The sequence below is a fragment of the Carettochelys insculpta genome, chromosome 14, assembly GCF_033958435.1.
Source record: "Carettochelys insculpta isolate YL-2023 chromosome 14, ASM3395843v1, whole genome shotgun sequence".
NCBI classification, from domain to species: Eukaryota; Metazoa; Chordata; order Testudines; family Carettochelyidae; genus Carettochelys; species Carettochelys insculpta.
The window spans coordinates 41266010-41287695 of NC_134150.1; the positions used below are offsets into that span (position 1 = coordinate 41266010).

Consider the following 21686-nt stretch of genomic DNA (forward strand, 5'->3'; position numbering starts at 1 on the left):
TGTCTAGCTCTTTGGGGGGTCTCTCTTTAACCAGGGGCCCAGCAGCGGAGATGACGACCCTTATGACATTGGTGTCCCTCTCCCGGTAACATGGCTGGACGCCTAATCCAGACCTGTGGCCTTGCAATTGAAGGGGCCTGATCCCTTTTTCAATCTAATGAACCATCCAGCTCTTTCTTCTCGTCAGGATTAACAGCCTGATTCAGAAAGAGCATGGAAGGCCCCAGTAGGATTCATCTGGTAAGAGGGGTTCAGGGAAGCCCCTGGCTGAATACAGTTTTGTACCATGGAAGCCCCTGGAGGCCCACAGACAGATCAGGAGAGCCCGGGGTGGATACAAAATTTGTATCTGCCTATTCAAAAATGACCTGCGGACATCCACACTGACAGCTTTGCAATGGGGTGCGGTAAAAGTACCAAGTGATTGCCCATCTCGGACTCTCCGCACAGGATTCCTGCCCTGCGCTGGGGCCCAGAATTGCTTCTGGGCCGCATCTAAGGGTGAGGTTGGGTGGTTAATGCTCAGAACAAGCAGCCCGGGGCTACCTTGGGCAAGTAACAACTGAACGGCTATAGAAGCCTTGTTTAGGTAAGTACATATGTCTAGGCTACGAGCGAGGGGTGTGATTCCCCTGCTCTTGGGCCCAGGCTTGTGCAGGCTCAATGGCAGAAACATCAGCCTAGCAGCATGGTACTGAGCATGCGTAACCCACACACCTATGGGGTGCCGTCTCCTGTCCCACGTAGCAGCGCTAAGACCACTCACGGAGAGAGAGAATGATTCCCCTCGATGGCCTTGGTGGCTTTTAGCTTGAGCGGTAGATGCTCCAGCCCTTAGCTCCTAAGATCACCAGTTCAAAACCACCGGTCGGTGTTACACAGGCTCCCGCTGGAAACCAGCTCAGCCGTTGTCTCTGTTGCCCCCACCAATGCTACGTTGTCTATGCTGCTATTTATACTCGTTCTGGCTGAAAGAGCGTATTTTGGTGAGCAAAGAAGCCACGCTCCCACCTGGGCTCCTCTGGAGAGGACTGGCCTTTCATGCCCACTGAGGGGGGACAGAAAAGAAGGGAAGGAGAGACTTGGGTTAACTTTATCAGGCGCTCAAGAGCCGGGAAGGCGTGAAAGAAAAAATTAGCCTAACAATGTTTCATTTACCGCAAGAGAACCGATTTGTTAGCCGGCAATTGTTTCTGAATATTATCAGAGTCTTTTTAATTGTGCTGGAACTGAAATTAGCAGAATTAGAATAAATTGCCTTCCCTTCTCCGGCAGCCTCTTTATTCACGCTTATTGTTGTCTGCTTTGTATAGATTATGGGGCCTTTGTTCTCCTGGTGTAAATATACATGCCTGGAGTCACAGAGTGGCTGAGGTCTGGAGAAATGCGCTGGAATTCTAGCCCCCTTCTGCTTTTTGATGGGAGCTGTTTGCCGTTTTTGGAGGTTCCTGGCCTGGTTAGGCTGGGAGGAGGTGCTCCTCTGTATCCTGTTTGATTGTGGTCTGCGTTTGATCTCTCTCTGTGCCCTGGGAACCAAGCACCACAGTGGCATTTCCTTAGGTGGCTCTGTGTGGTTCAAGGCTGGGTTCTCTTTCTTGACAGGCTACAGTTTTGGTTTTGAACCCAGCTGCTGCATAGACTGCTGTGTCCTCAGCGCACTGAAGTGTTGGGTGTCCCAGTGCAATGGGATAAATGCCTGGTCAAGTCTGTATTCTGCAAGTGGGCTAATGGGTGGATGAACTACCAGTAAGGGCCTCCTCATCTCCTCAGGTAGGGTGGGACTCGTTCTTCTACGCCGGTGAGCACAATGGGGAAGGAAGTCTGGGAAGGTTGTGGAATCTCCATCAGTGGAGATGTTTAAGAGCAGGTTAGACAGATACCTGTCAGGGATGGTCTAGACAGTACTTGGTCCTGCCATGGGGGCAGGGAACTGGACTCGATGACCTCTCAAGGTCCCTTACAGTTCTAGTGTTCTGTGATTCTGTGGAAGTCCCCCTCTCAGCTGCATGGTGTGGGTGAAGGGTTTCAATAGCATAGGGCAGTTTTCAATCTCTTTTTACTTGCGGAGCCCCTAAAATTTCCAAATGGAAGTGCAGAACATAAAAACAGCCAGACTGGGTCAGAGCAAAGGTCCATCTAGCTCAGCATCCTGTCCTCCAACGGTGGCCAAGGCCAGGTGCCTCAGAGGGAAAGGAAGAGGGGAGCAGACCCCTTTGGAAACCTGAGACCTTGTGTGGAGAGTCCAGGTCGAAAACCTCTGCAGTCACACATCCAAACGTCTCCATGTGAGCCCCAGGCACCCATGCCAGCTCTGCTGTGTGATAGAAGGGAAGAGCATTCTGGGTGAAAAACATGCAAATGAGTTGGCCAAGAGTCCTGTTCTGGAATTCTTGCCTTCGGTGCTAGCGGCGTTTTATGTGCTCTGAGTTAGATGTGCCTGTTGCAACGGCTCAGCATGGGCGTGTCTGCTGCAAAGCGGGTGGTTTTCTAGAGGAGGCCAACTAATCCCTCAGGGGTTGGCCCTTTGGGTGCTTGTTTCTGTGGCACAGCCAGGTGGCTGCGTAGGGGCAGAAGATAGAAATGGAACATGACCCATGATCAGATCTGGACGGTACAAGAGCAAAGCCTTCCCAAGTGCTGGGGTGACCTTGGCGTGCATGTGCCCCACCAGAACCTGTGCATTCCATGTCTCCTCAGTGCCCGTCTCCTGAGGATGTGAGTTTATTACCACTCTAGCCAGAAAATCTGGCTTTTCGGCTCCAGCTAGAGCAGCTCCCCCCACTAGCCTACAGGCCCTTTCTTCAAGCCCCATTGGGTCCGCCAAAATGGCAAAACTGAACAGAGGTGGCCTGGCCATGTTAGACCCTGCTCCTGGGAGTTCAGCCTGTCTTTCTTTGTGATGGCACAGAAAATGGGGCCCATGGCTGCGCTTAACACCTCGTGCTGCTCAGTCCTGCAGTTAGGTAGTAGCACCCTTCAGTCTATGTAGACTATGGAACGTGCCCTTCGTAGTTCCGTTTGGCATCCTCATTTGCAGCGTCGGCTGTGACTGTGAAGACCCACACAAGAGTGACGGTCCTTGCTGCATCTGTTGCAGATGTAATGGGTGTCTGGCAGGTCCTTGCTGTGCTTTCTGTGGGCTCGCTTCTCCTTTGCTAGCTGTCTGATCTTCAACTCACCCTTCTGAAGGCCCTTGTATAGTTCCTGCCTCCATCTGCTGCGATCGTCTGCCAGCTCCTCCCAGCTGTCCAGCCTGATGTCTGCTTCCCTAAGGTCTCTCTCGCAAACATCTTTGTAGGAGCCAGCATTGCCCTCCTCTGATATCCTAGAGGTTCTTTGCAACTGAGCAACCTGCGGCTGGGCAACTTGTGCCCAGAGTGGAGGTTGCAGGCTCTCCTGGAGCACTGTCAGCTGGAGGAATGAGAGATCACACCTCCAACAACTTCCCATGCGTCCATCTTGTGACAGAATCAGGCCAGAGGGGTACCAAAGAGTGACAAAATGGAGATATATTAGCCCTTTATTAAATAGGTCCCTGTTCTCAAAATAAACTAGCACTAAGCAGAAGCAGAAGGAACCTGCTAGAATCAATCATTGCAATCAGTCCATTTCAAACACCAGGAACCAATCAGGAAGCTTGCAGACTCAAGCAAGCCAAGCTAATCAGGACACCAGGAGCCAATGAAGAACCAGTTGAGACTGGCTATAAAAGAGGCTCCTCTTCTGTTGGCTCAATGGGTGTGAGGAGTGGATGAGAAAAGGAGCTGAGGAGAGACAGAGTAGTAAGCACAAGCAGGTACTAGAAGGAAGAGCCGGTGGGAAAGAGGGTGCTGGGGATGCTGTGGAGTATTGGCCCAGCAAATTGTCTACCAAGCAGCTGAGACTTGAGACGTTGCTGGCAGCTGTTATCACGAGGTCCCTGGGCTGGAGCCCAGAGTAACGGGTGGGCCTGGGCTCCCCACATTCTCCCATCTCCTATCTGGCACGGGAGAAGGTTGGCTATTGGTGGAGAGGTTTGTCCTGCCTGAATCACTTGGAGGGGCAGCAGAAACTGTAGAATTTGGTCTCCTCTCTTTTCCCTAACCTGACCGATGATGACAGCAGGTCACCAGACAGCGAGCTGGTGTCTAACCTGAGGGCTGTTGTGAGCCTCTGAGGCAACTAATCTGCCAAACAGGGGAGGACCCACCAGCTAGAGGAGGAGCGTAGTCAGTCTGCTCAGCACAGGTTACTGAAAGCCCAGCGTGCAACCACTGTATTGAGACCGACGCTGAATGCTGCAGGCTCGGGGTAAACGTGTCCTGTGACATGTGCCTCTTTTTGAGACGCTCAGGGGATGAAGAAACCCTCAGGGCCATTTCGGGATTGCTGGGCAAGGGAAACCGCAGCAGAGAGGATGCGGTGTTCGGTGCAAACAGCTGGGCATCCGGACGCCTGGGCTCTAGTCCCAGCTTGGGGCCATTGGGCTCAGAGGGTCTGGGCAAGCGGCTTAGATTTGCCCTGCCTGGACTTAGCTGGTGTTCAAATGGGATGAAGGTGATAATCCAGAGAAATCTTCCAAAGCTGCTGTCTGCAAAGGCCAGCTGGAGAGTTGCTTTGGAGCAAGATGTGTTCAGCAGCAGCTGGGTTTACAAGCATCTCCCGGATGTCCAGCGCAGCCTGAGCCCTCCCCAAGGCAGCGTCTCCCTTGAGTCATGTGAGTGACTTCCAGCCCTGCCCTGCCCAGTCCACATGGCGCATTTCTCTCCTCTGCCCCCCTGTTTGTCTCCCATGTGCACAGGAATCAGTCTGGCTGTGCCTTTCCCTGTGGATGTTGTGAAATGAGGGCTTTAGAGGTAGCAAGAGCAGCTCATGCCCAGCTCTGGGAGGAGCTGAGTTTGGTGTTCGTGTTGTCTCATGTGTGGCTCACTGGATTCTCTGGGAAACAAGCAGAGGGGGTTTAGCGCAGGTCCCTGCCAGCCTTAATGTGGCAAGAGCTGGACCCATCGTAGCAGAACGAGGCGGAAGCACTTGCCACTTGGTTGGGAGGTCGACCACTCAGATGATGCCATGGTGCCCCTTATACTCCTAACTCTGATGGGGGAAGGGACCAGTGTTCCCTGTAAGCAGATTGCTTGGGCAGGTGCCCAGGAGAACTTCAGGTGCCACCCAGCTGATCAGCAGAGCACCCACAGCTGGCATCACACACGAGTGTTGGTGCACATCCGTGCATGCCTCGTGCGCATAACAAAATTTATTTCGCCCATGGATGGCAAAAATTAGAGCGACCGTTGGAAGGGACCTCTCCTTTCTGTCCCACCCTGTCGGAAGTAGAGCCTCCCCCTACCAGAGAGAACTGAATTCCCGCCTCCGGGACGGATAGGTTCAAGCAAGCAGTGTGACTGGGAGTCGAATGTGGCTGGCTAGCTCCCACCCAGCTCTGCCTCCATCTGTCTGTCTTCCTTTCCTGCTGTGCTGCTTTCTTTCAGACCCCTCCTCACCGGCTCCGAGCTGTCCGGACGGCACTGTCTGGAGAGCACTGTTGACAAAAGGCAGGTTTGGTTGTAGTTGTCCTGGAGTTCCTTCAGCAACGCAGGAGTACGGTAGCCATCAGAGCTTGTAAAAGCGACAGTAGCATTATCCTGGCTTGGCGCTGGATGGTGCGGAATGAGCCAGCGAGCTGGGGAGGGGGCAAGGGCTCTGCTGTGTATCTGAGCCTTTAGCTATCATCTTTGGAAAATCATGGGAGACAGGAGAGATTCCAGAAGACTGGAAAAGGGCAAATATAGTGCCCATCTATAAAAAGGGAAATAAGAATAACCCAGGAAACTACAGGCCAGTCAGCTTAACTTCAGTGCCAGGAAAGATAATGGAGCAGGTAATTAAAGAAATCATCTGCAAGCACTTGGAAGGTGGTAAGGTGATAGGGAACAGCCAGCATGGGTTTGTAAAGAATAAATCTTGTCAAACTAATCTGATAGCTTTCTTTGATAGGATAACGAGCCTTGTGGATAGGGGAGAAGCGGTAGATGTGGTCTACCTAGACTTTAGTAAAGCATTTGATACGGTCTCTCATGATATTCTTATCAGAAAACTAGGCAAATACAATTTAGATGAGGCTACTATAAGGTGGGTGCATAACTGGCTGGATAACCATACCCAGAGAGTAGTTCTTAATGGTTCTCAATCCTGCTGGAAAAATATAACAAGTGGGGTTCCGCAGGGGTCTGTGTTAGGACCGGTTCTGTTCAATATCTTCATCAATGATTTAGATATTGGCATAGAAAGTACGCTTGTTAAGTTTGCAGATGATACCAAGTTGGGAGGGGTTGCAACTGCTTTGGAGGATAGGGTCATAATTCAAAATGATCTGAATAAATTGGAGAAATGGTCAGAGGTAAACAGGATGAAGTTTAATACGGACAAATGCAAAGTGCTCCACTTAGGAAGGAACAATCAGTTTCACACATACAGAATGGGGAGAGACTGTCTAGGAACAACTACAGCAGAAAGGGATCTAGGGGTGATAGTGGACCACAAGCTAAATATGAGTCAACAGTGTGATGCTGGTGCAAAAAAAGCAAACATGATTCTGGGATGCATTAACAGGTGTGTTGTGAACAAGACACGAGAAGTCATTCTTCCGCTCTGCTCTGCGCTGGTTAGACCTCAGCTGGAGTATTGTGTCCAGTTCTGGGCACCGCAGTTCAAAAAAGATGTGGAGAAACTAGAGAGGGTCCAGAGAAGAGCGACAAGAATGATAAAAGGTCTAGAGAATGTGACCTATGAAAAAAGGTTGAAAGAATTGGGCTTGTTTAGTTTGGAAAAGAGAAGATTGAGGGGAGACACGATAGCGGTTTTCAGGTATCTAAAAGGGAGTCATAAGGAGGAAGGAGAAAACTTGTTCTTCTTGGCCTCTGAGGATAGAACAAGAGGCAACGGGCTTAAACTGCAGCAAGGGAGGTTTAGGTTGGACATTAGGAAGAAGTTCCGAACTGTCAGGGCGGTCAAACAGTGGCATAAATTGCCAAGGGAGGTTGTGGAATCTCCATCGCTGGAGATATTTAAGAACAGGTTAGTTAGATGTCTATCAGGGATGGTTTAGATAGTACTTGGTCCTGCCATTGGGGCAGGGGGCTGGACTCGATGGCCTCTCGAGGTCCCTTCCAGTCTGAGTGTTCTATGATTTCAGTGAAGGAAATGGGCTTCACCCTGCCTGCTGAATGCAATGGGAGCTGGGATGCGCCGGCCCTGGAGCCCCTACCTGGGGCATTGTTTGTTTCATATCAATCCTTATCGGGGGCACTTTGTGGACGCTGCCTAGGAGTCAGTTTTGCTGATGCACTTTTTGGGCAGTGTTGAGCTTGGAAACCACTGGAGTGGGCCAGTTCTTAGGGGGGCGGACACTGCAGGTTGACCAGGAGGCCATCAATGATCTCAGCAGTTGGCGTGTGTGTGGCTTTGAAATCCACCTTCTTGCCGGTGGGGCTATTGGGAGACCCCATTCTGTCAGCCAAGGGGAGGGTGCGTGTGGTGTGTAAGGTCTGGAGCGCCGCATGTCACCGGAGCGCCCTCCTGAAGGAGTGAACCAGGGAGCACAGAAATGAGCTTGTGCCCCTGTCTGCCGCCTTCCCTGGAAGTGAAAGAGGGGGGCAAGCACGGGGAGCGAACGGTTCGGTGGGAGGGGCAGGTGCTGGCCTTGGCTCTCTGAGGAGAACAAGATACTTTAGTGGCCATGTGCTGTGACTTGTCCCCTGTGGAGACGGCCACCATGGTTATCGGTGCTGGCCAGTTTGGAATAGGTGGCTTCCCATCTTCCCTCCCCCGCGAAGGAAGGGTGGGGCTCTGCCAGCCGGGAGTGGCCAACCTGGCCTTTCCCTCAGCCGGGCACCTGCCCAAGGGCTTGGCCTTCTTGTCGCTGACCTTCCAACTCCACTTGTGTCTTGGAGGTTCCTTTGGAGAGATGGAGGAAGGCGCTGCAGCCCCCGCAGAGGAGAGCAGCCCAGCTGAGCAGGAGAGCGCAGCATCAGACCACGACGGCTTTGCAGATTGCGAGGACTCCAGCCCTCCCGGCAGTGAGGGTAAGTCCTGCTCGGGGGCTCTGGAGTTGCTGCTCTGGTTGCATGAGCTCTTGTGTCAAGCCACATGTGCAGAGAGACACATCCTTGCCAAGGACATCGGTAGCCTTCCCCTTACTGGTGAGTGTGTACAAGCCATCCAGGTTGCCCCGGCCAGTTTGCTCACTCAGCCCTGGGGACACCAGGATCACTCGTTCTCCAAGTCTCGTCCGCTGCTTGGCCTCTACAACCCCCTGCGAGGCAGCTCACAAGTATCGGTTGGGATTGTCCAGTGGGCCCTCGGAGTGGGGGCTTTCCAGGGCAGGGGGTCAGTCAGGCCCCAGCAGCGCTGCAGTTGAGGAGCTGGGGTTCCCTTTGGCTCGGCTGTGGTGGGCAAACAGCCTTTGGGAGAGGGCTGGTTCCCTGGGCCTTTCCTGTGGGTAAAAAGAGCTCTGTGGTCTCGTGGTGTGGACTGCTTCTGCCAGCCCCTGTGGCTGGAGCGCAGCCAGCCTGTCCCTCTCTGGGGCTGTAGATAGGAGTGCTGGACCATGTGGAGCATCCAAGCACAGGGTCACGTCTTGCTCGGTGACTCAGGCAGGCTTTCCCATGCGTGATCCTCCCGGGGGCGTCCCGCCGGCTGGGGAGCAGCAGTGGGGCATGGGATGCGCAATCCACTCGGCTGGTAGAAGACCAGCAAACCGGTGAGCCGCAAAGCTGGATCCCTGCAAGTGCCACGTTTGTCCTCTCCCTGACCTGCTGCCATTTGGTACTGCCTAGGCAGACACCGTCTGGTGGCTGGTCGCTGGAGGGCTCAGCGACTGAGTTGTACAGGGGAGGGGTGGGCGTGGAGAAGCAGGCGCCATGGCAACAAGCGGCGTGATGCTGACAAAGAACCTCATGGCTGCAGGTCCAGGTCCTCTCGCCATCCCCGTGCAGTGGTCTGTGGCAGTGTCCCCTGTGGTGCACGAGCCCGGGGGAGGAACAGGTCTCCCAGGGGACTGGAGGGGGGTTGGGGCAGCTAGCAGATATGGGGCTGCACAGCACCTCTTCCAATAGGCCAGTGCCACGTGGTGACTTTGGCTGGCAGATACAACATGCCCCACACAGTAGCTCTTCAGAGCCCTCCTGTGGCAGCTAGAGCTCCTGGGAGAGGGCCATGGCTGGATGTGTCCCACCCCAGCTGACGTGGCCGGCGGGGTGTTGTACAGCTGCCCTGGTGATGTCCTGAGAGGAAGTTCATAGAATCATAGAACACTAGGACCGGAAGGGACCTCGAGAGGTCATCAAATCCAGCCCCCTGCCCCAATGGCAGGACCAAGTACTGTCTAGACCATCCCTGACAGACATCTATCTAACCTGTTCTTAAATATCTCCAGCAATGGAGATTCCACAACCTCCCTTGGCAGCTTGTTCCAGTGTTTGACCTCCCTGACAGTTCGGAACTTTTTCCTAATGTCCAAACTAAACCTCCCTTGCTGCAGTTTAAGCCCGTTGCCTCTTGTTCTATCCTCAGAGGCCAAGAAGAACAAGTTTTCTCCCTCCTCCTTATGACACCCTTTTTGATACCTGAAAACCACCATCATGTCGCCCCTCAATCTTCTCTTTTCCAAATGAAACAAGCCCAGTTCTTTCAGCCTTTCTTCATAGGTCACATTCTCTAGACCTTTAATCATTCTTGTCACTCTTTTCTGGACCCTCTCTAATTTCTCCACATCTTTCTTGAACTGCGGTGCCCAGAACTGGACACAACACTCCAGCTGAGGCCTAACCAGCACAGAGCAGAGCAGAAGAATGACTTCTCGTGTCTTGTTCACAACACACCTGTTAATGCATCCCAGAATCATGTTTGCTTTTTCTGCACCAGCATCACACTGTTGATTCATATTTAGCTTGTGCTCCACTATAACCCCTAGATCCCTTTCTGCTGTAGTCATTCCTGGACAGTCTCTCCCCATTCTGTATTTGTGACACTGATTGTCCCTTCCCAAGCAGAGCAATATGCATTTGTCCTTATTAAACTTCATCCTGTTTACCTCAGACCATTCCTCTCAAGTTGCATGGATCAGGTGGGGTGATGCTTGTACTTTCTCATGCACTCCCAGTCTGAACAGTCATGGTGCATCCCTGCTGGCCTGACCCTGTCCCACAGCCCCACCGTGCCCCACCCCAGGAGGTGACTGCCTCTCAGTGGCAGGGTGAAGCAAGCCCAGCTTTGGGGAGCAGGAGCAAAGTGTGATGGGTCAAGGGTTTGGGGGGCCTTGGAGATCAACAGGGCCAGGGCAGGGGAGGTTAATTGAACCAGTCGTGCCCAGCTGTGAGGGCACTGAAGTCTCTTACACCGGATGCACGTTAGGGAAAGGATCAGGAGCTGAAACCTTCATGGTGTGAGCTGTGCGAATCATAGACACATCCCTTCCTATGCCAGAGCTGCTGCACAGGGCCAACAGCCGCCGCAGGGGCAAAGTCGGGAGAGGTTCTGGCTCCCCACCCCAGAAGGCTGAGGGCAGTCAGTCTCGGCCCCCACCTCCTCACAGCTGTGTGCAAAGTGGTGCTCGGCACTGCTGCCGCATTTCAAAGGGACCTGGAGCTCCAGCAGCTGCCGCTGCCCCTTTGAAATGCCGGGCCCCAGGGGCCACTGCCCCTTTGCCCTCCCCGCCGTCTGCAGGCCTGCTGGCGGGCGCAGTCTGCAGTCGCTGTGCACTGACGTGATTTCCTCGCAGGCACCAACCCTCCGTCAAAGTCCGAGACCTCCCGTGACAGCAAAGTTTTCTGGCAATCGATGTCACGGGAAGATTCTGGCCTCAATAAAACAGGGCACTTGCCCCCTAGATAAAGGCAAGGAAGGCTCCCGGGGGGAGGAGGCCTTGAGCAAAGGGAGCAGAACGTTAATCGCCCGATAATCTTCCCTGATAAGGGGCAGCGAGCACGATGGGAGCGCAGGTGTCCCTCCAAGCCAGCTTCTTGTCCGTGCCCCTCTGCACTCCCACCCTTTCCCCCCACTAAGTGTGCTCATGGGTCTTCCCTCGAGCCCCACGGCTGTTGAGGAGCTCCAGGGTGGGGGGTTTAAAGGAGGCTCCTTTGGAGGCCAAGTGGTTTTTGCTTGCAGACTTTGCTCCCCGCTGGGCTGGGCTACCAGAGGAAGCAAGTGGCTCTTTATCTGCCTTGGGAGCTCGCTGCAGTCCCGAGGTTGGGGGGTTAGGAGCTGGAAACTCAGGCGGAGAGCTGCACCTGGCACTAGGCTGCTTTGATAAAGAGGCGATCGTGCAGATAACGCTGAGCAGCAGTAACGGCCGCGAAAGCTTTCAGCGAGATGGATAAAAATCAATATGCCAGGCACTTTGATTTATAGCCAAAAATAATAGGACTTTTATACCCGGTGATTGATTTATTTGATGTTAATCATCCCGCTTATCACCTGTATTAATATCACCAATGCTGGTGACGTCACCCCAGGGCGTTCTTTATGGCGCCTATCGATTTGGGCTTTGCAGTGGTTCTCCGCCCTGGAGGTGAAGACAAACATGCACTTTGGGCGCTAATCTGTCGCACTGTCATATGCAGATAGGCTTATCAGCAGCATCTCGAACAGCAGTTAATGGAGAAAATAATTGTTACCAAGTTGCTAGGTAGATGCCACAAATAGAGCCACGCCAGGAGCGGTTTCAGCAGGATCCCTGCCGTGGGGCCCTTGGTGGGATGGAGGTTCCTCTTTCCACTGTGAGAGAGGCACCGGTTTTCTCTGGGGGTTGAAAGCCCATGAGGAAGAAGAAGGGGGTTTGTGCGGCTGTATCGCTGGGAACGCCGAGTCTGGGAACTAGGGGAGCAGATCCGAGATCTGCACACCCACACCCTCCGCTGCTCCGGGTTTGCTCTCTCTGTGTGCGTTGGGTGCTTGAATTCTCTTCTGGCATGATCAGAGGGGACTTGAAATTTACAAGCGCCGGTGCATCGGTAATGCCTCTCCTGGAGCCCTGAGAACCTTGCTCCCACCCAGCGAGAGTGCCATGCGACACCCCTTGGGCTTGGGGCAGATGGCTGGAGACTGAGGCTCTGAGGTTGGCTGCCGGCCTTTGCACGGTTGCAGAGGCAGGCAGTGTCTTGCTGGTTGCATGTGTGTAACTGATCGCTGGGGCTGGAGCATATTTTGCTAATAAAATTCTAAAAATCTCCCCCAAATTGCTCTTAAATCTACAAAAGCCGACTCCCCCACTAACAGCCCTACATGTCCAGTCTGGCATTCTTCCACGCTCAGTGCTGTTTTCTGGATCGACGCTGATGCTCCCTTATTCCCTTACATGGGTGGATGATATAAGAGTCCATTCTGGGTCCTTTCCGATTTGATCTGCCAGTGCACCTTACTACTGTTGCTGTCCAGGCCCCCCTTGTTATTCTGACCTGTCTCGCAGGTCCCGGCTCCCGACTCTGCTTTGCCAGCACTCTTGTGACCTGTCTACAGTGCTCCATGTGGGCGTTCTTTCCCTCTGGGGCACCTGGCACTGCCCACTGTGAGAAGACAGGAGACTGGCCTAGATGGACCTTTTGGTCTGACTCAGCACTCCCCCAGCGTGCCTGCGTGTTGCTCTGGCGCACATCCTTTGTTCAAGAGGTTGCTACGCCTGCTGCAGGCACTACCGGCCAGGACGATTTGCCCAGCAGCGGAGTTGCATATGGACTGATACCTCCTGGAGAAGGATGTTGAGAGGGTGTTTGTTCACAGTAAGAACCCAGGAGCCCTGGATGGAGGGGATCTCTCTTGTTCGTTTGCATTGGGAACACCTTCAGAACAGACAATAAGCATCTCGGTATTTTATTAGTAGAGGTAGGGTCTTAATGCTTAGCAGCTCCAGCCCTGGACCAGGCACTAGGTGCTTTATAAACGCAGACCCAAAAGACAGTCCCTGTCCAAGGATCTTCCAGTCCAAATCTAGGCCAAGAGGTGAGGGCTGGAGAAGGACCCCGCCCGTGCTTGCTCAGAATGGCAGGCTGTGTTCTCAGCGTGCCGGCTGCCTCGCCTTTGTCAAACTTTTTGTTGGCTTCGCTGCAGAGAAGAGGGTTTTGAAGAGGGATTTGATGGGAGGTGATGAGGTGGCTTTGCAGGTGTTTACTGGGGGCCCTTCCCAAGCACGAAGGGCAGCCTGTGAGAGAGCTTGAAAGGGGCTTGTTTGAAAGGTAGCAGGTGGGCCGTGGAGACTGACACCTGGGCTGATGGGGTTGCGCTTCAAGGTTTTGGAAGTGAAGATAGAGGTGAGTAGGGTGGGGGAGGCCAGGAAAGGCCTTGAAACAGGCTGTGGAGCTCTATGCCACAGAGGACACCCTGGGGTGTCGCGTGCTGTGTGTCCCGTTTGTGGTGGCTCTCTTCTGGTGGCTTCTGGGCAGGCTGAGAAGTCCCTGGCACTGTGAGGAGTTGTAGCTGAGGTTCCTCTTGAGCCTGTGTAGCCCTGTAACAGGCTGTCTTTCCCATTCCAGAAGCAGAGTCCAAAGAAGCCTCGGAAAACCCAAAGGAGTCAAAAAAGGAAGAGCCTGGAGACAACCCACAAGAACCAAACCCTTGGAATGGGCCAGGTAAACTCCCCGCCACATCCCCAAACCATGTCCTCGGCCCCATCCTGCTGGGGCGCTCTGCACCTCAAAGAAGGGAGGACCCAGCAGCATGCACCTCCTTGGTTTCTGTGCTGTCCTGCAGAGAAGCATAAGTTATGCTGTCCTCCAGCAGGCGTGGCTCAGCCTGGGATGGAAGGAGTGGCCATTCTGGCTGGGGGGTTTGATGGCTTTGACTTCCTCACTTGCCACTTATTCATTGCCTCTGCGCTCACACTTGGTTGGCTGGTCATGTATGACCAGGTAGATACCAACGTCTTGAATGTCAGTGTTTTTTTTCTGGGCAATTTGCTGTTCAAAGGGCTCCATAGAGGCGACAGAGAGCAGCTCGGCCGGCAGGTGACCTTTTGAGAAGAATGGGCGCCAGTGTCTTAGGGGGTCCGTTCGCTGCACAGTGACGCCGGCGCGATAGCTGGAAGGGGGTAGGGGAGGAGTGAGCAGTGTCCTGAAGTCAGCAAGGAAATCTGAATAGCGTTAGATGGGGAGGAAACCCAACCCTGCAACCTTCTCCCCCTCCACCGATTTACTAAGTCGGGAAAGTTATAGACCACTTGAACGTGTGGGCCAAGAAATGTGGGAACATAAAATAATACAGCATCAGTAGTGCATTTAGCCCTGGTAGTCTGCTGTTTCTTGAGATCCAAGCACCTCCAAACTTCCTTATCTGGAGGGGGCAGGCTTGGCGTCTGAACCCCAAATCGGAATACAACATCCATACCTCCCTATATTCATAAATTCTCAGGCCAGAAGGGACCAACCACTGTGATCAGACAGGCTGACCTCCTGTAGAACACAGGCCAGAGAGCAAAGGGTGCCTGGCACTGAACCAGGAGCAGAACTCGCTCCCTAGAGCCATACCTTCAACTCATCTGTGGTGTGTTTTCGAGGCTGTATTACCTCCAGCCTCAAAAGAGATTCTAGAAGAGGCCCAGGACACAGTAACAAAGATGACCCAAGTCTGATGCGCGACTGAATATTGCAAGCCTTGGGACACAGGTGAAGGACAGTATATATTTACCACTAAAGGGAGATAGAACGAGATGTAGACTGCAACCAACCTGTGGAACTAGCTTCTGCAGGAGAGCAGAATCAGATCCTCTTGCAGGAGAATAGGGACCAATCCCACGGCTTCTTTTAAAGGGGCTTGAATCTACTATATATTTTAGAGAGTTTGTCAGTTTGATCAAGGACTCCTCCTAAACAGTAAGGTCACCAAATTCTGTATACAGCTTCCTCTTACTGTGACATAAAGCAAGATAAGGGTTTGTACGTGCCTGGACTGGGGTTGCTTCTCATAAAACCAACCAGAAAAGAGACAGAATCACCAAATCAAGTACAGATTGAGCTTCTCTCGTCCGGCACTCTTGAGACTGACTGGTGCCGAATGAGAAAATTTGCCAGACCCCGGGAGGTCAATATTGTCTAGCACATCACCAACACTTCCACTGCTTACTGGGCTCTTAGAAGACATTGAGGGGTAAATTACAGCTAAATAACAGCACAGAACACTGAGAGCCAGGGCTGGTTGCTGGCAACAAACTTATGGGATCACAGGAAACTTGGCCACAGCCATGATAAGAGGTTGTCGGGCTAACGAAAATCATGCCAGATTGCGGATGTTGCTAGATGAGAGAGCGCTGGACTAGGGACGTTCAGCCTGTACAGTGCTCAAAACTGACATAACTGAATGAAAGTTGGAGGAGATTGAACCACGATAAGCCAGAAGAATAGGAATAGGATTACTGCTCAGTAAACCTTACAGAAAAAGCGAAAACAGAGAAATGTGGAATACTGCACTGTTTTGCCACAGCTGAATCAATACTTAAGGTTTGAAAACCAGAGGGAAATATTAATAGAAACCAGATTGACAGCGGCCCTTTTTTTGGTTGCAATGTAGCAAATGAGAAGAGTTTATAGGGAAGAAGAAAAAATACACTGGCTGGAATTCCCATTTTAAAAAAAATTACTACAAAAATAATCATAAATAAACAAAAATAAACAGAAAAATTGTAACAACCCCCCCTTTTTTTTTAAAAGAAAATCTGAAATAAAAATTAACTTTGTAAAAATAACACTATTTTTGAAAAACACCATCATTAAAATAAAACACGCACATTTTCCTTTTATTTACAAATAAAACTTAATTGAGCTAAGGACCCAAGCAATGCTGGGTAAACCTGCTGGTAGCATATCATTGCTATTTGTATTAACATAGCGCCTGGGTTATACCCGCATGCCCATCTCATGCTGAAGAGTCTCAAAGCCCTGTGTTTCAGGATGGGAAGTGGGTGGCATGTTTGAATCAGGAAGGAGAAGTTCTCTGTGTGTAGCGGTGTGTGTGTTGCAAGGCGCTCCAAGGACAAAGAGTTTCTCTTCCTCTGAAAAGAACCCATCCAATGCTGACCGCTCCATGCTTAGTTTTGCAGTACCAGCTCTGGCCATTGGTCTACGTTCCTATGTAGTCACAGTAAGCCTTTGATAGCATCATGGCAACCACAAGAAGAGAGCTACAGTGGTTAGTGATGTTATCAAAACCCCAAGAAATGTCTATTGCCGTGTATCGCCGTCTTCCTGTCTTGTCATCTGTGTGTTTGAGTCGGAATTTCTTTGTGCGATGGCTGCCAAATGGCACAGGGCTGTGCATGCTATCTCGGCCCTGGGGGGGCCAATCTTGGCAGCATCTAGAAACCTAAAGGAAGAGACAGTCTCGTCCCCAGGAGCTTACAGTCTTGGCTCGGTAGTAGTTGGTCATTGTGCCCAGGCGGAAGGTTCCTGGCCCAACATCTGGGTGAGGATCACTGTCGGCCTGAAACGTGAACAGATGTGCAGTATGTGTGGAGTTCCTTTTTGCAACAGAGAGCTGTGTCTTTTCCTGCCACGGGGGCACTGCACCTTTGAAAGACCTAAGTGAAAGTTGGTGGGGGTGTCCATCGCAAGAGATCGTCCCTGTGTTTTCCATATCCTGGCTTTATATCTTACCCATCAGGCTGTCCTCTTTGTAGGTAAAGATGCTCCAAGCATGCACTTAGGTTTTCTTTATACTTGCCAGTACAAATGTGCTGCCTGGACGTGGCACCATTGGCAGTGGTATCACCCTTCTACCTAGAGGAGCTGGTTGGGCCAGGGAAGGGAGACGATGCTACAGATGGAAAAGTCTAAGTCTAAGAGGGGATGGAACAGAGGTCTGTAAAATCCTGACGGTTGTGGAGAAAGTGAATAAGGGGAAGGGAATGGAATTAATAGGTAGCAGGTTTAGAACAAACAAAAGGAAATATTTCTTCACACAATGCGCCGTCAACCTGTGCCGTTCCTCGCCAGAGGATGTTGTGATGACCAGGACTTTAACAGGGCTCAGAAAGAGCTAGATACGTGCCTGGAGGTTAGGTCCATCAATGACAATGATCCGGGCTGGGAGAAAGGGTGTCCCTAGTTTCTGATTATCAGAGGCGGGGAAGGGGTCAGTCAAAGAGGCGATTGAGGGGCGATATGATAGAGGTATATAAAATCATGAATGGTGTGGAGAAAGTGAACATAGAAAAATTATTTACTTTTTCCCATAATACAAGAACTAGGGGACACCAAATGAAATTGATGGGTAGTAGGTTCAAAACTAATAAAAGGAAATTTTTCTTCACACAGCGCACAGTCAACCTGTGGAACTCCTTGCCGGAGGAGGCTGTGAAGGCCAGGACTCTATTAGGGTTTAAAAAAGAGCTCGATAAATTTTTGCAGGTTAGGTCCATAAATGGCTATTAGCCAGGGGTAAAGTATGGTGCCCTAGCCTTCAGAACAAGGGCAGGAGATGGATGGCAGGAGATAAATCACTTGATCATTGTCTTCTGTTCTCCTTCTCTGGGGCACCTGGCATTGGCCACTGTTGGCAGATGGGATGCTGGGCTGGATGGACCTTTGGTCTGACCCAGTATGGCCATTCTTATGTTCTTATGTTACGTTCTTATGTTCGCTCCCTCTCGGGCAGCTGGCACTGGTCACTGTCGGCAGACAGGATACGAGGCTTAGACAGACCTTGGGTCTGGCCCAGTCTGGCCAGTCTTCAGGTCGGGTTGGGTTTTTGGCCTGGGCTTCCCTTCCTGCCCTGGTCACATGCTAGGAAGGAGCGTCTTTGCTATCGGTCTGACTGTGTACCCCTGGCTCTCTGGGGAGAAGGACCTGAGACTCCCTTGGCTCCATGACACTGCCCACATGGGCCTGATTAATTGGGCCCCATCCTCCCTTCCCTACCTGCCCAACCCCCCAGCTCAGTAACCACCACCTGCAGACGGGGTGACCCTGGCTCTGGGCAGCCTGGCGAAGGGGAGCCTGTCAAGCAGCTTGACGACTGTCCCAGCTCCGCTATCGAAGCAGCCTGGGAAACACTGCGTGCCAAGGCACATGTACAGCTCCTCAGCAGTACCTGCTGGCGGGTAGCACCCAGCGGGCCCCGAGCCAGGCTGCCCTGCCTGTCCCTCCCGGCAGGCTGACGTGGGACGAAGGGGTGTGAGCTGGGGGGAGGGGGTCGATCCTGCCACCTTCGCCCCGGGGCCAGGCCCGTGGGCGGTGAGAAGGGCCTGGCAGAGCGCTAAGGCTTTCCCGGGGCAGGGGAAGGAGAGCGAACCAGCCTCCTCCCCAGCACGAATCTCTCTGCTGTTTGCTGCTGATACTGTCAGCGGTCCCTTCCCTCCCCCCTTCCCCCGTTTGCACTCGCCGAGGAAGGGAAATGGGCTCCCATTGATATCCCTGGTCCTTCCTGGATGCGTTGGCAGGAAGTATCTGTGCGGCTTCCACCTCCCCAATCTGCCCTTTATCTGCTCCCTCCCACCCCGGCCCTTTGCCCCAGTGACCATGGAGGGAGGCGGAGGAGAGGTGACGCGATGTGTTTGCTTTCTGACCTCCTGGCTATTAAGCAGCCTGGGGCCAGACGCCCCTGCCTCTTCCTTCTGCAGTGCTCACCAAGCAGTTTCCCCCTTTCCTGGCTCCCCGGCTGGAATGAGTTGGGTGGGAGGGGTCCAGAGGCTGGGGAGGGGAACCAAAGTGATCAGGAGATATAAAATGAAGCATTCCTACTCCACCCTCCTCTCGGCCATCAGCAGGGCCGGGGAGGTAATTCGGTGGCTGGCTGCTCAACTGAAGTGGGTTACTGTCACGATATTTCCCATAATACCTTCAGTTCATAACCCGGGGGCTGCGGACCCCTGGGGGTCCACGCTGGTATGTCAGGGGGTCCGTGGAAAAAATAGAAGATGAAGGGTCATCAAAAATAAGTTTTAAATACAATGCAAAGTAACAATCAATTATTATTTTTAAATGAATTACCTTCCAGTAAGGTTATTAATCGCTGCCTGAAAATCTAGCTTGTGGTTTCCTTTTTCATTTAATGAATCGTACGTCGTGGCTAGAATTGATGTTGCTGGAGGTCCCTGCATGGTTTGGGGGCAATGGGGGTCTGCAAATGGTTTGGGCGGCAACTGGGGGCCCGTGCATGGTTTGGGCGCGGTTAGCGGTCCGTGAACGGGTGAGGGGTGATTGAGGAGCCTCGCTAGTGAAAAGGTTGGGAACCATTGGCTTAAGTAATTTGATCTCACTACTCAGCCCCCTCCTAGGAACCTGGAAGGCCAAAGCTCCCTTCTAATTTCTCTCCCCACCATACCGCGGCCGAGCCTGCAGCTGGTAGCAGGGTTCTGGCGAGCGCCATCCTGGGAAGGCTGTTTTGCAACAAGGTGGCTGGTTGGTTCTGAACTGCTCCCCAGGGGTGTGTTTTTGTAGGGTTGCTTGGGAGTCCTGAGCAATGTTCCCTCTCCCTTTTTTCCCTCCGGGCGGATTTTTTTCCATCCAAGTATGGAATAAATTTTATGTGCACCAAGGCATGTGGGGATGTGCACCACCAATAGAAACAAAACCCACCCCACCTACCCCCCGCCCCTTTGGGCGCTCGGCCAATCAGCTGGGTGGCGTTGGCATCTCTCCTGCGCAGCTGCACAAGTGCCCAGCTTCCAGGGAACAAGCAGAGTGCCCTGGCTTGTTGGCAGACTTTGGGGCCTGGTATTTGCATGCACGTGTAGACGTATGTACGTATGGTTGAAGGCTATTGTGCAAGTTGTTTTCCTGCTGGGGCAGATTGATGCCCTGCCCCAGCTGCCCCTGCGTTTAGCCTTCCAGGAGGCTGAAGGTGCACCTGGAAAGTTGCTCCGCTTTCTCCGTTCCCTCCCTGCCCCCGAGTGAGTTATTTGCATTCTTTATGTAAAAGAGATTTCATTATCGCCTTCTCCCAGCCCATCTCTATTCTGGTAATTGGAGTGATATTAATTTCTGTGTGGCTGGGAGTTGATGGCAGTCCGGCGATGCTGGAGTGATAGGGTGTTCCTTTCGCGCTAACCGCCGCGATAGGCCGTCTATCAGCCTCCGTGCAGGCACTGTACTTATCAGGAATAGAACTGGCAAAAAGGGAAACTTTGAGCAGCCTGAATTTTCTTTTTATCTGGCAGGATCCGCCATATGTCAGCAATGGCAGCTGTGAAGATGCAGTGGAGAGGGCAAGAGGAGGCGGAGGGGGAAGCGGCTGGGCTCCCAGGCGCCTTTGTTTGCTTCTTTCTGGATCTCGCATCTAATCCGCTCAGAGTGAACTTCCCTTGGGGATTGTAGGGCTTGATGGGGGAGTGGGAAGGGGGCTCTTCACTGCCTCATTCCCCAGGGTGAACTGCACCCCAGGCAAGGCTGTTGCAGGATAGCCCAAAGGAGGGAGGCAGAGGGGAGCAGTCGGTAGCTTGCTTCGTGTTCTGATCTCTCAGCTGCCTTTTGCTGACAGAGGCGACATTGTCTGGGATGCCAGGCCCCGGGGGATGGCCGGTGTGCCAGCGTATTTTGGAGGCGGCCGTAGTAATGGAATGACTCCTTTAAAGCAGACGCGACGGGCTGCTGCACGTCGCCGAATGTGGCTAAGCTCGAGAAAGCACACAAGGACCTGTTTATTACCAGGGTTGGGTTAAACGTGTCAGTTCGAGGCTTCAGCAACTGGAGGGGGAGCAATACGTTTTTGTAGGACCTACAGAAATGGCTTCCCCCTCAGCCCAAGCAGCTGGCCAATGAAGTGTTTGTATTTTAACCAGTGAGCCCCTCTGTGTGGGATCATGGGATCCTGCTGTGATGGGCCCCCAGGTGAGGAAAGGGGCCTAGTCAGTGCCTCAGACTGTAAGGTGGTTGGTCACTGGTGGGGTTTGTGGAGGTGAGGTGGCTTGAATCTTGTTGGGAGTGGCTCACCTGCCCCTTGGCCAGCTGGCTCGGCATTGCTGGCACCGTGCACAGGAGCAACTCTTCATCTAAGGATGTTTCTCCTCCCAGTCCCAGTGGTTGCAGGAGCGGCTCAGCAGGCCTCGGCCTCTTGCGCAGATGGCCACCAGGCAACAGCCCAAACCACCCCCTCTAAAGTGCAGCTAGGGCGCCTTGAGCAAAGACAAGCTGTGACCTGTAGCTGGACTCCCTGTCTGCATTAGCTGCCCACGCAGCCACACCCCTGGGCCACACCCCTGTTCTGTGGGGACCAGTCTTGGTAGTGGTGCAGAGCTTTGGAGCCCCAGTTACTTCCCGGGCACAGGGCAACCGGGATGTAGTCCACTCAACTCAAATTTGGAAGCTGGAGAGAGAGAGAGAGAGAGAGAGAGAGAGTGAGAGAGAGAGAGAGAGAGAGAGTGTGTGTGTGTGTGTGTGTGTAAAACTGGCTGCAGAGTTGGGATCTGAACTCCTAGCAAACAGGGCAGATTAGATCTGCAGGTTAAAGAGAGGAGGCCTGAACACTTATCTGCATGTGCTGTCCTTCTTTCCTCCTCTCCCACACGCCTATGTAAAGTTTGTCCCTTATTAGGAATTCACGACTGTCGTTGCAGTATCACTGAAGTTGCCCTAGGAGATGCGCAGACATAATCAGTATCACCATCATCCCCTATCATTTAAAAATTAATTGGGCCCCGTAAAATCATGAGATGGGCTTTAAAATCAATATTAGTTTTTAAAAGGGGAGCTCCTTTGATGTCCCTTCTGATTTTTGGTCCTACCATGTGC

The 21686-nt window shown here is 52.6% G+C and overlaps 1 protein-coding gene across 4 annotated transcripts in view; it reads left to right on the forward strand.

The window, feature by feature from the left end:
* Nucleotides 1-21686, forward strand: part of ZFPM1 (zinc finger protein, FOG family member 1) — a 140362-nt gene that overhangs the window by 48917 nt on the left and 69759 nt on the right. For all 4 annotated transcript variants that reach the window (XM_075008963.1, XM_075008966.1, XM_075008965.1 and 1 more), the window contains exons 2-3: nucleotides 7929-8060; nucleotides 13503-13598. In XM_075008963.1, the coding sequence (XP_074865064.1) occupies nucleotides 7929-8060; nucleotides 13503-13598 (228 nt within the window). The remainder of the gene's footprint in view (nucleotides 1-7928; nucleotides 8061-13502; nucleotides 13599-21686) is intronic.